Source organism: Marmota marmota, unplaced genomic scaffold (assembly GCF_001458135.2).
Source record: "Marmota marmota marmota unplaced genomic scaffold, marMar, whole genome shotgun sequence".
In the NCBI taxonomy this organism is placed as follows: Eukaryota; Metazoa; Chordata; class Mammalia; order Rodentia; family Sciuridae; genus Marmota; species Marmota marmota.
The window spans coordinates 7521669-7539415 of NW_025999941.1; the positions used below are offsets into that span (position 1 = coordinate 7521669).

Consider the following 17747-nt stretch of genomic DNA (forward strand, 5'->3'; position numbering starts at 1 on the left):
GGTCTGCCCACCTTGCGGGCGCGGGTGGCGGCTCCGCTCCACCCCCTCTCCAATTGGGGTCCCTCGATCACCACGCCGGCGAGCCGCTGGGCCTGCTCCGGCGCGGGCGGCGGCCCAGCTCCTCCCCTCTGGCTCGACGACAAATCAAGAGAGACTCGGGTGTCTGTGCCTCACCCCCCCTACCAGGAGACCAACTGTTTCTGTCGCTGCTGGTATTGATGAAGTTCTCTCCTCCGCCGCTTTCTGATGACATCAGATCTCTGCCATGTTGGTATCCTATGCGAATGGCAGCATTTCGTTCCCCTTGCCGGGCAACCAAAGCAACGGGTGAGTCCTAACCGGCCCTCAGCAGGACCCGGACCGAGAAGCAGTTTCTGCGGGCTCCTTAGCCCTGGGCCAGAGCAATTCCGGGAGCCGGAACTCGGCTGCTCCATGCTCGGTGTATGCTCTGATAAGAGCAGGCTCCAAGAAGCAGATTCCACGGGCTCCCCAGCCCTGGGCCAGGGCAGTTCCGGGAGCCGGAACTCGGCCGCCCCGTGCTCGGTGCACGCTCCGATAAGAGCAGGCTCCAAGAAGCACCCAGGCACTGAGCCCGAGCCATCTGTCCGCAAGCCGCAGGCGAATGGCAGCCTGAAATTACCTGTTCTATGGCTGAATGAGCTGCGGTCAGTCGAAAACAGGGATGGTGACGTCAGCTCTTCAAGATGGTGGCCGCTGGCCTCCTCTGTGGTCTGACCGGTGTGGAGAACCGAAATGGACTGCTTCCTTCCCCCGTCTCAAACCCAGAATTCAGCCCTGAGTACGGAGCTTGCACGGCTGGCAGAAACTGCAGCGCTGTATCCCTGCGCCACTATCTCCTCCTCGTTTCCCAGCGCGCGCTGCAGACTCTAGCCGCGGGGTGATTTGCTGAATAAGCAGTGTTACCCTCCGTGCGAGAAATCTCTCACGTTTGAGTCCCCATAGCCGATCCTCGTGCGATGGAAATCCTTCCTCCATGTTCCGGAGTACCCCACTATTGCTGGAAATTCCTAACAAGATAGCCTTTAGCCGTCCTGACTTGTCATACTCCCACACAGTGACGCAGCACTCGGGGGCAATGCACTCCCCTCGCCGCCATCTTCCCGAATCCTGGTTTTTCTAATCTTGATTCTCAGCCATGTCTGAGAATTCTTTCACCACCTCTGTCATCTCAACTTCAGTTTTAGCTTTTGCTTTTATCATTAACTTCACAAAGACCATCTTATTGCCATCTTGTTTACAAGATTTTAAATGACTCTTGGTCATACCCAAGAACATATTCCTGGCTTGGTTCTAAAGACTGGTTAACTTTCATTTCCAACTCCTCTGCAACTAAACATGATCTATGCTCTTTAATCTGTCTTTTAACTCCTTGATACATAGTCTGTATTCATTCTCTTGTTCTTTTAAATATTATATGCTGCATACCATACTTAATGCTTATGTTTTTGTGTGCATTATTAGTCCTGACCAGAAATAATTTTATCTTCTTTATGATAACTTTATTGTTGTGCAAATCCCAAATTGTGCAAATCTTCCTGTGCTTTCTGGAGAGCTTTTGACAGTAATATAGTAGTTTTACTGATTTCTCATTTTCTGCGAATATTGCATCTTACTCTGTTTTGGTGTTTCCTTTCATACTATTACTTGTGCATTATACTCCTCTGTTACAAGTGACAGAGGCTTTACTCTTGTAATTTGGCATTCTGGATAGTGGATGGTTCAGACACAGCTATATCTAGGTATTCAAATGATATGCAGGCCACAGCCAACTATAAGCCCACATTTTCCTTACTCTCAGAAGAGACAGACAGCAGATATATAGTCAGATCTGTTCTAGCCCTGTATTTAGTAATCTTCCTAGAAGAACTTTGATTGGCTACGGGTGAATTCATAACTCTAGCTAAACCAATCACTATACTTAGAAGATCCATGGTACTTGTCTCTTGGCAGGGATACACAGTTGAAAAACCACTAAACTAAAGGGAGTTGGGCGGCTGGAGATGTGGCTTAGTGCTAGTATTTGTAGAGTGTTTGCCTAGCATGTATGAAGCCCTCAGTATCATCCTCAGTTTGAAACAAAACAAAAATAAACAAAGTACAGGGAGTAGGGGAGATACACTTCCCAATAGGAAAAGAGGTTGAGCAGATGGAAAAAAAAAACAAACAAACAGAAAAAAACAAAAACAAAAAAGAACAAAAGAAAGAAAGAAAAAGTCATAGATATGCTATATAAGAAATGGGAGAGAAGAAAACAGTAAGTTCATTCAGTACCTATTGTGGATGTGTATTACCTATTATACTGGAAGACTTACATGCTGTGACTCATTTAATTCTCATAACAATCTTAGGTTACAGGATTAGAAAGGTTGGAAATATGCTCACAAAGTTAAACAGGGTTGAGTAAAAAATGGAAGTAACGGTCTTCTGTATCTAATAGAACTGGGGAGTTGATGTGGACTGCGTTATAGTTGATTTCTGATAATAATGGCAAACCTTACTCTACAGGCAGAGGTTCCATGATAGGTACTTTGCATGCATCATACATCATTTGTAATTTTTTTTAACATGCTTGTGAGCAATCTTATTTCAGAGAGGCTGAGCATCCTGCCCCAAAATGTAAAGCATGAACTTAGATTGGCATCCAGGTTTATGACACTCTAAGGGTTAGATTTTTCACCTTTTTTGTGTAGTCTGTCTGAAATTTTGTTAGACTTTCTGATAGATTTAACTCTGTGAACAATAAAACAGACTCAAAAATGGAAATCAGAACTTCAAAAAATCACATAGAACAAGAATCACTAGAGAGATTTTATCTTTTGGCAGGTTATCAGTAGTGTGTACACAATAGGAAGGACGCCTTCCAGAGGCCTGAGCTTCATGAAGAACAAGTCAGAAGTAGGCAAATGAAACCATGATAAGAATTCTAATTGCTTTTTTTTCTTTTTTATTGGTTATTCAAAACATTACAAAACTCTTGACATATCATTTTTCATACATTCGATTCAAGTGGGTTATGAACTCCCATTTTTACCCCAAATACAGATTGCAGAATCACATCAATTACACATCCACATTTTTACATAATGCCATATTAGTAACTGTTGTATTCTGCTACCTTTCCTATCCTCTACTATCCCCCTCCCCTCTCCTCCCATCTTCACTCTCTACCCCATCTACTGTAATTTAATCCTTTCTCTTGTTTTTTTGTTTTTCCCCTTCCCCCTCAAATTCTCTTATATGTAATTTTGTATATCAATGAGTGTCTCCTTCCATTTCCATGCAATTTCCCTTTTCTCTCCCTTTTCCTCCCACCTCATGTCTCTGTTTAAAGTTGATCTTTTTCTCCTGCTCTTCCTCCCTGCTCTGTTCTTAGTTGTTCTCATTATATCAAAGAAGACATTTGGCATTTGTTTTTTAGGGATTGGCTAGCATCACTTAGCATGATCTGCTCTAATGCCATCCATTTCCCTGCAAATTCCATGATTTTGTCATTTTTTAGTGCTGCGTAATACTCCATTGTGTATAAATGCCACTTTTTTTTTATCCATTCATCTATTGAAGGGCATCTGGGTTGGTTCCACAGTCTAGCTATTGTGAATTGTGCTGCTATGAACATCGTTACCATCTCACTCCAGTAAGATTAGCAGCCATTATGAAGGCAAACAACAACAAGTTTTGGAGAGGTTGTGGGGAAAAGGGTACACTTGTACATTGCTGGTGGGACTGCAAATTGGTGCGGCCAATTTGGAAAGTAGTATGGAGATTCCTGGGAAAGCTGGGAATGGAACCACCATTTGACCCAGCTATTGCCCTTCTCGGACTATTCCCTGAAGATCTAATTGCTTTTAATTTGACCTAGTCCAGCCTGGTTCTGTGCTTGTATGTTTTGCCGTGAAGAATTAGACAGTCATCTGTAAAACCAGATAAAACAAAACAGCAGCATGTCCTCGTCATTTTCATCTTTTTATAGTTTGATAAGTCCTAAGAGGAGTTTTTTTTTTAAAATTTCTTATTATGCATTTTTCTCCCAAATATGGCTTAGGACTATGTCACCTTCTTTCTGGAGTGCTTAACTGGAGTTCCTATGACCATGGTTAGGACACTCAATAAATCCTTCCAAAGTCAAGGCATTATTTTGTAAAGAGAAAAGACAGCCCAAGACCAAGAGCTATTCAGTTAGTAGTTTGCAGCTATAACTATGATTTTTTAAAAGTTACGCCTTCAACAGCCTCTGTGGTATCCAGTAATAATAGTTTAGAATTTTATTCTAAATAAAGTGTAATATAATTATGTAGGGACATTTCCTGAACATTAGATCACATCTTCTTTAAACCAAGTTGGCACTAAGTTTGTTGATCAACGTCTATAGACTTGATACGTGATCACGGTGAGTTCCTTGCTCTGTAAAAACTGCTTGTAATTTTTTCTTCTTGGCCTGATATTAAAATGAAACCAGTAATTCTTAGTATTTAAAAGAAAGCACACTGTGACACTCAGAAATAACATAATCGTTTCTTTTTGTGACTAAATGTTGCTTTTTTTTTATGTGCTACCCACTCACCATTTAAGTGTTCACAATTCCTAGAGATGAACTGAAATCTATTTCTTGCTGTTTAAGGGGCATATAATATTTGACAAACACAAAATGAGTAATAATAGCATCTCGACTGGAAAAGATGTTCTAGAAAGTTTGCTCCCAGGGTTGCTGTACACTTGTGCCAAGATGGATAGCTCTTGAAAGTAGGTTTATATTTCTCTAAATGTACTTAGTAAAGTTCTCTTGGTCTCTTATGCATTGTTCAATCTTGTGCCTTCTGAATACCTGCAGTATATAAAATATCTGAATCATCTAAAGACCTTGAGGAAATTCAGATTCAGATTTAGCAGTCCTGCATTGTTAGCCTGAGATTTTGCATGTCTATAAAGCCCCCAGATGATATCCATTCTGCTAATCTGTAGACTACATTTTGATTAGTAAAGATCTAGATACTCTCTTGTTAAAGAATGATATTCATGTATCTTGTTGAGATCGAATTGGTATCTCACACCTGGCAAAGTAACTGGTACCAAGTAGTTAAAGGAATGAATGAGAGTAAATCCCTGTTTTCAAGTTCACTACCAATCCCAGGCATACATGTCCTAGGGAAAAAAAATGCAATGATTATTTTGTAAAGAGAGAAAAGACAGAAATAAATGTATTTTGGTTTTCCCGCTCAATTTGTATTTTCATTGCTACAATTCCTGTGCTCAAGAGCTAGTTCTAGGGCTGGGATTGTGGCTCAGCAGTAGAGTGCTCGCTTTGCATGTGTGAGGCCCTGGGTTCCATCCTCAGCACCACATAAAAATAAATAAATAAAGGTATTGTGTCCAACTACAACTACAAAATAAATATTAAAAAAAAGAACTAGTTCTAATATTCATGGTTAGTTTAAAACTAGTAGGGTGGACCTAAATGGCTGATAGGGTTTAGTTCTGGTGGCTTATTTATTAGCTGAGGGACACCTATTTTGCATCTTTTGAATAATATAGTAAAATGGTCTTACATATGCATTTTAAGTAGGAGTTGTGATCCCAATAGATGTATAAAATTTTTACAAGTATTTTACAAATGTGTAGAAAGAAAGGGCTTGAAATAGTTACTCAGTCCAGGTTAATTTTTCTAATTAACAGGAAAGAAACAACAATTTTGTTTCCCCCCTGAAAATTTTTTTCCATATTCTTACCAGTCTATAAGCAAAATATAAAATTAAAAAAGACAAATTGTCTTCTTATCTCAAGACTATTGGGAAAATGTCTCCTGAGACATTAGGTGATGAATTCAGTATGGGAGTCCATGCCTCTTGTTTTGCTGTTAAAGTCAGATCAAGTTTAAACCACTTTTGAGTGACAGAAACTAACAAAGTGATCTGGATAGTTAAGCCCCACTAATATTAAACTGGGATAATTGTGGCAAGTTTTTCCTTGAATAACTCCAATTGTTATTTTGATTCTTCAACTTACTACTATAACTTTGAGATTAACATGGAACATTTGGTTATTATAGACTTTGGGGAAAGTCACTGTATTTTGTATCTTCCCTTCCTTGTATCTTTAAGGAAGGCCCACAGTTATCTGCTTCTAGAGCTTGTTTATTTGTGAAACAATCAAGATATGTTTGGAAAATCACAACATAAATTGATTTAAAATATCAGTTGTTAATAACACATAAAGATGTTCAGATGAAGTAAAATCTGGTGATTAGGAGTGACATGTCCCTCGACCTTCTGAAACTTTTCAGGATAGTATAGCATATATCTTCATTTTTTTCACCTCTGTACTCTAGATCAATGCTTAGAGCTATTGAGCACGTCTTTTCTGAAAGAAAACATCCATATACCACTTTCAGCTATATATGGACTTCCATATTCCTCTTGAATATGCAATCTTTTGGCCATTTGTCTAGTTCTAGAGTTTTTGTTTTGTTTTACTGATAAAACTCCTTCTGCCTGAGTTCTTGGAGCTGAGGCATTTGTGAAACCGTGAGTGTGGCAGCCATTTTATTTGCCTTTGATTTTCAGGTCTATGTTTCCTTGGTCTTTCTCTGTCTCAATGTTTTGCTTATCTTCTTGGTTACAACCAAAAACCATCTGTATCTTATATCTGTTCTCCTTGTGGATCATAATTGTGTTTTCTTATTTATTTCTGTCTACGCTCATGATTTCAAGAATGATTTCTATTGCTCATAAACTTGACTTGTTACATTAGATCAGAAATAAAGATAAGGACAGAATAAATATATCCTTATGAAAGTGCCTCCTACAACATTATTTCTTTTTATATATCAGGATAGCTGCAGGTAAAGGATGGGAATAGTTTGAGATAAAAGAAAGATATTAATTAATTTAAAAACTTAGTAAAAGTGAAAAATATTTTCAAAATCTTTTGTCACTTTTAAATCAAGAAGATTTGGTCTATTAAGAAACTTTGTATCTTATCCAGTTCTGATCTTTCCTTAGTAGTATGTAATTTTTTACCATCCAATGGAAAGTGCCTTCCAACCATAGAAGGTGGGTAGCTGTGGTCATTTTTAAAGCCTCAGGAGTTGACTGAGCATGAAACTGAGGGTTTATGAGAATGCAATTTCTTCTCCACTTGCCTACATGATTGAAGCCTGGAATTCTACCTAGTGTTATAAAAAATTAAAAATTAAAACAAAATTAAGGTCTAAACTGGGCACAGTGGCATTTGTCTATAATTGTAGTTACTTAGGAGGCTGAGGCAGGAAGGATCTAAGTTCCAGGCCAGCCTGGCAACTTAGCAAGACACTAAGAAAAGAGCGAGGCATGTAGCTCTGTGGTAGATTGCTTGCCTACCATGTATGAAGCTGTGTGTTCAAACCATGGTACTGGAAAAAAAAATCCATGATGTGAGGACTATCCAGTGTATTGCTGTCCAGACAGACAGACACACACACACACACACACACACACACTCTTAAATATGTATATATGTGTATACACACAAATATAAATGTGGTCTCTTCAGACTTGGGTCTAAAATTCCAGAAGATTTTATATGTAGAAAGTAGGTTCACACTTCCAGTTAAACTTTTATAAAAATTATATTCTCTTTAAAAAATTGTTTTAGTTGTAGATGGACACAGTATCTTTATTTTTATTCATTTATTGTATGTGGTGTTGAGGATTGAACCCAGGGCCTTGTGTGTGAGGCAAGTGCTCTACCACTGAGCTACAACCTCAACCCTCTTGTAAACTCTCTTTTTTTAAAAAATATATATATATATTTTTTTTTTAAAGAATTTTTTAAATATTTATTTATTTATTTTTTAGTTATTGGCGGACACAACATCTTTCTTTGTATGTGGTGCTGAGGATCGAACCCAGGCCGCACGCATGTCAGGCGAGCGCGCTACTGCTTGAGCCACATCCCCAGCCCATATATTTTTAACATCTTTTTTTTTGTTGTTGTTTGTTTATTTTTATGTGGTGCTGAGGATCCAACACAGAGCCTCACATGTGTGAGGCAAACGCTCTGCCACTGAGCCACAACACCAATCCCCTCCCATAGCCTTTAAATTGTTCCTTTTTTAATCTGTGAAGTTCTCATAGCTTAGAACTCAAGTGAGTCACTAAGTATGATTCCCGTATCCATCAGCTTGGGCTGCCTTAATAAAATACCATAGACTGGGTGGGGTAAACAATGGGAATTTGTTTTTCAAAGTACTGGAGGCTGGGAGTCTCAGATCAGGAGGTCAAGCATGGTTGGGTTCTGAGGGGGGCACTTTTCCTGACTTGTAGTTGGCCACTTTCTTGCTATGACATTATATGAGGGGAGGAGGAAAAGAGAGGGAGAACACACACACGTACTCTCTGGTGTCTCATCCTATAAAGGCATTAATGTCTGGTGTCTCTTCCTATAAAGGCATTAATGTCGTCATGAAGTTCCCATCATCACGACCTCATCTAACCCTAATTATCTTCCAAAGGCCCGTCTCCAAATATTATCACCTTGAGATTAATACATATATAAATTTGAGGTGGAACACAAACATTCAATCCATAATACTTCCCTTTATCAAACTGGTAGTATTCAAGATTTCCAGTGGTGGCATCTAAAATTGAAAAATACTGATAGACTATCCATAAACAACATGAATGGTAGTTTTCTCTAGATAGAAAAAAGAGATTTTCTCCATTTCTCCTGCATTTAAAGTATGTTGCTTTTATAACTGGAAAACTATAATAGGTGTTCTTTTTAAAGGAAAATGAAGCTGCAGTATGTAACTTGTCATAATAATCTTGAAAATTTTAGAATCCTTTTATTTCACCTTGGGATTTTTCTGAGGGTTAATGAAAGTGTCTACTGTACTCTGAGCCCTTGGTTATGGGTACTTAATGAAGCTCAGTAAATAGTTGTCATTTTTCTTCCTTTTCCTCCTTTTAATATGATGACTTGATGATTGTAATTATTATTATATTGCTACAGGAGGTATGCTATTGAGCAAATAATATAGGAAAATAAAATAAATAATAGCCACAAAGACAGGACAGACATGTTTGTTAGAAGACTTTAAAAAAATGAATTAGTTATAAATAAAATAGCCCTTTATAGTGTTTACTTTTGAAATTCTTAGTCTTTTAGATTCTTAAAAAAAAAGAATTGGTGACTTGTTTTCATTAATGTTCAATGACAAATTTAATATAAGCTCCTTAAATCTTTGCAGTAAAACAACAGGTAAATGGGTGACAGTAAGAAAATTTAAGGTCAAACTTTTGATGTGCTTCATTCTGAAGACTAATTTGAGTCTAATTCCTGAGGTTGGGGAAATTTTTTTGTTGTTGTTTGCTTGCTTGCTTGGTTCTGCTGCAAAAGCTCTTTCTTTTCTATGTCGAATGCATTGTCTCTTATTATCTACTCTCTTGTGTATAGAGTCTGTCTTTGGTTGTTTTTTTTCTCAATTAATCCCACATCTGAATGTAATATTTCTAGTTTTTTGGGGTCTGTAAATCAATAGGTTAGAAATGCCCTGCAAGGTAGTCATGTTTTTTGTCACGTAGGGACCTGACTGCTGGCCAAATAAATCATGATGTTGTGATATATTATTTCCAGTTGCTATAAATTTTCAATATTTAGTGTATCAGTCATACTAAGTCAAGATTCAGTTATTTAATTTCGCTTATATCTGCATTTTGGATGAGAATCCTTTTCTCCATTAGTAGGTTTGAATTTCCTTCTGAGTCAAATTCCAAGCATGCCTTATAAAACCAGCCACAGAATATATGCTTGAACCAATGCTTTTTTTTATGTTTTCAAGTGGACTTAAAAATATAGTCCTTGCTAGACTATATTCCAAATTATCAATTTTCCACTTAAGTCATGTTTTTCTTTAACACTTTAAATCCCTGTTGTCACCATTGTTTTGGTAATTTGGTTCCTAGATATTAGTGAAACAAATTGAAATAACTCTCTGTATTGTGTTGACATGTGACATGTGACTGGATTATAAACCTAGTTATCTTATAAATGATCCTTGGAAGTGAAAAAAATACATTTTTCAGAATTTAGGATTATATCTACATAATTAATGTATTACTACCAAATTGCTTTTTAAAACTCTGTTTCTGACAATGCTGAAAAAAACAACAACAACAATGTTCTTTCTTTCTTTTTTCCACCAACAGGACACAAAAATCGCTTCATTGGAGCGAAACATAAGGGATCTTGAGGATGAGATCCAGATGTTAAAAGCCAATGGTGTGCTGAACACTGAGGACCGTGAAGAAGAGATCAAACAAATAGAGGTTTACAAAAGTCACTCCAAGTTTATGAAGACCAAGGTACAAACCAGAGTTACAGACTTTTATATTCTTGGTGTGACTAGGAAGTTATGGTTTGCATGCATACTTTTTCCAAATACTTACATAATCTGCTTTATGTAATATCATGAACTAAATGAACAATGAAGAATAATGCAGAGGATTGTTAGTTCAGAAATGTAGATTCCATAAAGGGATCAGAGAAAACTTTGGGTGGGATTTCTATTCATTGTGAGGTTTAGGTCTTAACAAAATATCATAAACCACGACAGCCAAGGTGCAGCACACACAGTCCCTAAATTACTGTAGGAATGAAGACCACAGGAATATATATGAATGAACTCAAAGTTTGGGCTGAGGCTCTAACTCAGTGGTAGAGCACTTGTCTACGATCACACGAGAGGCCCAGGGTTCAATCCCAGTACTGAGAGAAAAAAAAAAAAAAAGAAGTTTGGGGGAAATTATTGTTTTGACTTTAGTTTTTCATTCCCATTCCATCATTCAACAATAGATTAGTTGTTCAAGTCATTTCTACAGCTGGAAATGCCCTGAAATTGGCAAACTGTCCTTCATCATGGAATCTGTTTAGGTGCATAAAACATTTCTGTGGTCTTTAGCAAGCAAGTCATGACCTTTATTAGCCCACCTTTGTCTAAGAGACCATCAGGTTTTTAGTTAGATTAACTTTTAGTGGCTAGTTGCATTTGAGTTCCAAAATGGTCAAGTCTGAGGAATGTTTGAAGAGATCTTGTAGTGGGGTGAGAAGTAAAGAGTACAGGCTAAAGACAAAAACAGACTCTGGAAAGTCTCTAGCTTGCCCTTGCTAGCTTATGGACTTGGGGGAAGTGACTTAAGTCATTCAGTCATACTCTCTTCCTCTATAAAATGGGGTCAACGCTGCCAAATCTAAAATACGACTCAAGGAGATTGAAAGAGATAATGCAGTGAAAGCACCTGGCTCAAAAAAAAAAAAAAAGCTAATAATTATAAACATTACTCTTGAAGGTGTATAACTAAATAATAATAATAATGATAATAATAATAGTAATATAATAGCAATTTTATATTTAAGCTGAATTATGTAGAAAAAATTATTTCTGAGAAATACAAATAAGAATGAATTCTTCATTCGTGCAGATATACCTTAGAGACTGGTAAACATTAGCCAAATGGTGCTAGTAAGAGTCAGTTTTTACATTTTCTTCATTGAAAGAATATTCTTACTGGATTGAACTAGAATATTTATTGCTCATTACTGGTTTCTCTTAATTCTACTTTGAGAGGTAAGCAGGATTTCTTATTTAAGCATAGTAATGTTGTTTGCACTAATTATTACAATGAATAAAGAATGTAGATTGAAGGGAAAGGGAATATTTTAAATAAACATATACCCCTATTTTTATCTGAGTGGATGGCTGGAATTAGTAGAGCCTTTTGAAAGGTCTATGATTAAATTATGTAGCAATGAAGACCTAAATTGCTTTTATAATTATGATACCATAGCAAAATCGGGATATCACATTTTTTTGGAAAGGTGGAAGATTAGTTACAAAAATTTTAAAAAAGCAGAGTTTTAGAATTTCAACTGGTATGAAGGTAGGGATACCAGACATAGTTGACCAGGGCAGAAATCCCAACAACTAGCAAGTCCTTTGGCACATGGACATTGTCCTTAAGTATTGAGATTCTGGGAGACCTTCTGAATTCTGCAAGTGTTTCCTGAGGGAAACTCTGATTCCTACCCAACTCTAAATGCTTACAGGAATCTGATTGTGAAAGCTGAAGAGGCCAGAGAAAGCAGGAACATTATTAAGCCTTTGAGAATGGAATGTACCATGTAAATAATTGTTTCTCCAAAAAGTAATGGCACCCCCTTTCTGTATAATACTTTGTTCCTATTCTAGCACATTTTTTATCTACTGATTCCAGCATTTCTATATTAACTGCTCCCTCTGTTTTCAGTGTTTTCCAGAGAAGCTGACATTGTCTTAGATCTGCTGTCTTAGATCTCCCCCTTTATTCTGAATTTGTAACACATTTTCTTATAAACCTCTGACAGATTACAAACCTCATAACCCAAACTGCATGATAATAAGCATATCACTTTCTAGACATGAAGGCCATATCTGCAGTGAAAAAGAAGCTGTGTTCCTTGGCAGAGTAGTTTTTTCAGGGTGTTGGTTGTGTCACAGACATAAGTGAGGGAAGAATTTTCAGACGGGATGAAGTGTGCCTGATGTCCACATGGACTTCATATGAAGCATGTGATGTAATTCCAACGGGCTTTTCTGTTGGCCATCACAGAGACAGACCTTCCCCAGCCTTAGTTCTTATGTAGGTTCAATTGCATCACTTCTCATTTTTATTGAGTCTATGGCTGTAAAAGAAGCAAAAGGCATATTTTTATGGAATAGTATGAGTTTTTACCCTGTAACTGTATTCCCCTAGGAAAGCCTTTTTCTGTTATTGTCAGCATAAATATTTATTTAAAATCTACCTCATGGCAATGATAGTCTGAAAGCTATTTAGAGCCACTGCCTGCTTAATATTTATAGACTGAAAGAACTTTATTGTTATCAACCTATCCTGCCCTGCCCTTCCTTCCTGTGAACACCATTCTGTGGACCAAGTTGATTTCATTCAAATTTATTTCCATACCTCAATCCCCATACCACCTTTCTACTTCAGTATTTGTGAAAGTTAGCACACATCAGTTTTTTTTTTTTCTTCACTATAAACATCATCTTTGCTTAGGCATGCAGAGTTGAAAGTTTTTTGGGCTTTAATTTCAGATGAATCAGTTTCATATGTGAAATCAACTATACACTGTGCTGTCAACTACAACTGGATATGATTTGGGGGCAATTTCCCCTAAGGAGAGTGCTGATCATGCTGATCACAACAGAGTTTAACTTCCTTTTTCATTTGAAGTAGTCTTAATTCTCATTTCCCCTCTATTCATTTATACTTTATTCTTGTTATATATGAGCAAGAGAGAACCTATTACTTTTGTCCCAAAGAGAAATGACCATGGGCTTATGATCTGTTCAAATAGGGGAGTAATATCTTTCATGAATTGTCTGTATCTGAATAGTGCTCTCACCTGCTCACATGAACATCAGTAAGCAAGCATGCCGCTTTCCCAGTGAACCTTTAAGCATAACCAGAATCTTTTATAGGACCATTTTCTATTCAGCCACTACTGGTCCTTTAGATTTGGTAAGCTGGATGAAACCTGTTTGTTCCCCAATGTAGTTTGACTTCTCCTGGGAAATAGGATTTCCTTCCATAGTCACCTAATAAGTTGTGCAGCCTGAAGATGTTGGTTTCACTCTTTGTTAGGCTAATCATTCAGTTCATGTTCAGCTGTAACTTCAGTAGCTAGATATTTTTATGTCAGTTTTTGTTGCAAAAAACAACAAAAATGCTGATTTTTTTGAAAACACATATTTTAAAATGTAGTTAGGAACTGTCAAATCAGAAAGAATCTCAAGGGTCAAAACTAAGCCAGAGTAGGGAGTTTGTGTTACAAGTCACGCTCAGGTTATTTCTTCACATTGGCATTTGTCAGACAGACTTAAGTGTCTGTTTTCATAGTTACAAGGTCAGTGGAGAAAAGAGACAGAAGACTGATCTGGTTTAGAGGAAGCATCTAATAGGAACTCCATTATTACCACCACATAAAACTAGGATCCCAAACAATTATATTCTTAGTGCACAGACTGAAGAACTATATATAACCTCTCTACTTTACCCATTTTCCATTTAGACTTGGGGCCTCCAGAACAAAATTATCTCTTTTAAAACCCTGAGCAAAGTGAAAGGTGAAAAAACTCGTTTTGAGAATCCAGCTGGCTCTTGCACAGATGTGCTATGTGAGATAATCCAAATAAAAACTTTAAGATGGGAATATAGTTTAAAGGAATCCTTGGTTGGTAGTGCCCTCAGATACTGGCATAGACAAATGCTTTGAAGAATCACATGTGCAACACAGGCCTCAAATATTTCTCCACTTAAAGTTCTTCAAAACATGAATACAGTGAAAAATAAAACTCACATAATCTGCAAGAAAATCAGCCACCATAAGTGAAGCTAGCAGAAAGAAATCACAGCAGAAATAGAAGGCAAAAAACTTCAGAAGTTAGAATTATAGGACAAATACTATAAATAGGTTTGTTATGTTTAAATAAAAGAAGGGAAAATATGTATATATCAAGAGACTATAAAAATTCCAAGCAAATTTAGAAATAACTAAATAAGAAGTCTAGAAATGGGAAAATATAAAAAAAATTGCAAAAGCCCAATGAGTAGTTTTAATAGTAGAGTGGTTATAGCAGAAGAGAGATGTAATAAGCTAGGAAACAGAGCAGAGGAGATTAAGTGAAGGTAGGAAAAAAAACATAAAAGAATAAGATCTAGTGTAATTATAATTGGAGTTCCATAGTGAAAGAGAGATGAAGACAGAGTCCATATTAAGCCATTATTTGAAGAAATGAAGGCTGAGAATTTCCCCAAATTTGACAGGTACAAATCTGAATATTTAGGAAGCCCAAAGTATCCTTGAATAGAATTAATAAAAAGAAAGCTATCCATTTGCATCAAAGTAAAACAAAATCTCAGTGGCAAAGGAACAGTCTTAAAAAGCCGACAGAACACTTATCCAAAAACGATGTATGAGTGGCAAAGGAATACATGAGAAGGTGCTTAATATATTTAGTCATTATAAAATGTAAATCAGAACTACAATGAGATGCTACTTCATACCCACCAAAATGGGTATAATTGAAAAGATAATAACAAGTGTTAGTGGGTGAATGAAGAAATTGGAACTCTTATATATTGCTGGTGGGAATTTAAAACTTTTGAAAAAGTTTAGAAGTTCCTCAGAATGCTAAACAGTTTACCTTGTGGCCCAGCAATTTCTCTCTGAGGTGTATACTCAAGAGAATTGAAAACATGTGTCCCCACAGACTTCTGCACAAATGTTCTTAGCAGCATTAGTGGGGTTTCAGCCCAAACCTGAAAACAACACAGATGTTCATCACCTAGCACATGGATAAACAAAATGTAGCATATTCATGTAGTAGAATATTATTCAGCAGTAAAAATGTATGAGTACCAATACACCATGCAACATGGATGAATGTTAAAAACAGCCTCATATGAAAGAAGTCACTCACAAAGTGTACATACTGTATCATTGCAGTTATGTTAAATATGCAGAATAGGGCAATTCATACAGGTAGAAAGTAAATTCTTACTTACCTCGGGCTAGGTATGGGATGTGGAGAATGGGGAATGATTTCTAATGGATCCAAGCTTCTTTTTGAGATGATGAAAGAGTTCCAAAACTAGATTGCAAGGATGGCTGCAAATTCTTTGAACATAATAAAAACTATCAACTGTATGCTTTGAACAGGTGAGTTATAAAGTATGTAAAGTCTATTAAAAAGCAATTATTGGTAAGTCCAATTGCCTTTACAGGGATGAATTTGGAGTGATAGCTTCAGACGTCAGTAGCTTCTGGGAGTTGGAAGTTGGTGTAATAATATCCTCAATATGTTGAAAGAGAATATTTTTAACCTCTAAAGTTATTTTTAATACTCAGTAATAATATTAAAGAACAAAGAATAAAATTGATATATTTTCAGATAAAAATGGAGTTTGACAAAACCCTACAAAAGCAAATTTTAAAAGATGGAACATCATAGCTTAATTTTTCTATACAACTGGAACTTATTACTCATTGGGTAACCTTTCCCCATCCCTCCCTCTCTCATTCTTCCCATCCTCTGGTAACCACTATTTTACTCTCAATTTCTGTGGGATTGACTGTTTGAGATTCCACATATGAGTGAGATCATGTGAAAGTTGTCTTTCTGTGCATGGTTTACTTAACATAATCACCTCCAGTTCAATCTACGTTGTAGGAAACTGCAGGGTTTTGTCCACTTTGTGGCTGAGTAATATTCCTTTGTGTATATTTGCCACATTTTCTTAATTATCAGTTGATGTATGCTCAGGTTGTTTCCATTTCTTGGATAATGTGAATAGTGCTGTAATAAACATGGGAGTGCAGATGTCTCTTCAGCATATTGAGTTCATTTCCTTAGGATGTATACCCAGGAGTAGGACTGCTGGATCATATAGTAGTTCTATTTTTAATTTTTTGAGGAACTTTCATGCTATTTTCCATAATGGCTCTTGGTACTAATTTAAATTTCTGTCTGCAGTATACAGGGTTCTGTTTTCTTCACATACTTGCCAGCAATTGTTATCATTTGGCATTTTGATGATAATTATTCTAACTGAAGTGAGGTAATATCTCATTTTGGTTTTTATTTCCATTTCTCTGGTGATTAGTGATTTTGAGCATTTTTCTCATATACCTTTTTGGACATTTGTTTGTCATCTTTTGAGAAATGTCTTTAGATCTATTGCCCATTTTTTAAGGGATTTTTTTTACTATCAAGTTTGTAAAATTTCTTATATTTTCTGGATATTAATCCCTTATAAGTTGTATAGTTGATGCATTTCAGGCAGAATGAGATTGTTAATGGAATATGTGAGGTATAAGATTGAATAACAAGCAAAGATAGTAATAACATGTGGGTAAATCTAAACTAGCGTGGATGTCAAAAAGTAATAATGAATAAAAAAATAGGAAAGAACTAAAAATACATGACAATAATGATTTGTGTGGGAAGAGGGTGGTAGGTGGACTTATGCCTCGGGCCTAATATTATTGAGAAATAAACATAATAGATCGACTTCAGAAGATAGAGTGTTTTAAATGCAAATGTTATAATTTCCAGAGTAATGAGCTAAAGATTAGAAGTAAATAAAGTAAGGGCTGGGGTTGTGGCTCAATGGAAGAGTGCTTGCCTAGCATGTGTGAGGTACTGAGTCTGATTTTCAGCACCGCATATAAATAAATAAAGGCCCATCAAGAACTAAAAAAATACTTAAAGAAGTAAATAAAGTAAAATAAATGTAAAAAATATAAATAAAGCCAGAAATTTTAAATTATCTGCAAAAAAAAATGGAATGAGGAAAAAAGTCATTGACACCAAGAAACAAATGAGAAGAAAAAGAAATGATAGTATGTATAGAAAGCACAAGGTAAGCTGGATTGAATTAACATCACATATATTGATAATCCTCCACCTAATTTTGCCAGGCCGAATACAAGAATGTGGGTATTGCTGTTTACAGGAGACACCTTCAACAGAGGATCAAAGATAACATTGAAAATGAAAAAAGACACACTACTTGAAAACTAGCCATAGAAAAACTGTAGTAGGTTCTCAGGCAAAGAAACCATTCTTAGAGATATAAGAATCAACAGTACTACAAGTTCATCCACATAGTAGATCTCAATCTTCTAAGGAATCCTATAACTTAATCAAC

At 36.5% G+C, this 17747-nt stretch overlaps 1 protein-coding gene across 25 annotated transcripts in view; it reads left to right on the forward strand.

Annotated features, from left to right (window-relative positions):
* The window catches only part of Erc2 (ELKS/RAB6-interacting/CAST family member 2), an 877829-nt gene that overhangs the window by 289014 nt on the left and 571068 nt on the right, over nt 1-17747 (forward strand). For all 25 annotated transcript variants that reach the window (XR_007346866.1, XR_007346870.1, XR_007346867.1 and 22 more), the window contains one exon: nt 10203-10358. Coding sequence is in view for 18 of the 25 variants with exons in the window: in XM_048801108.1 (XP_048657065.1) it covers nt 10203-10358 (156 nt within the window). In the remaining 7 variants the exon portion in view is untranslated. The remainder of the gene's footprint in view (nt 1-10202; nt 10359-17747) is intronic.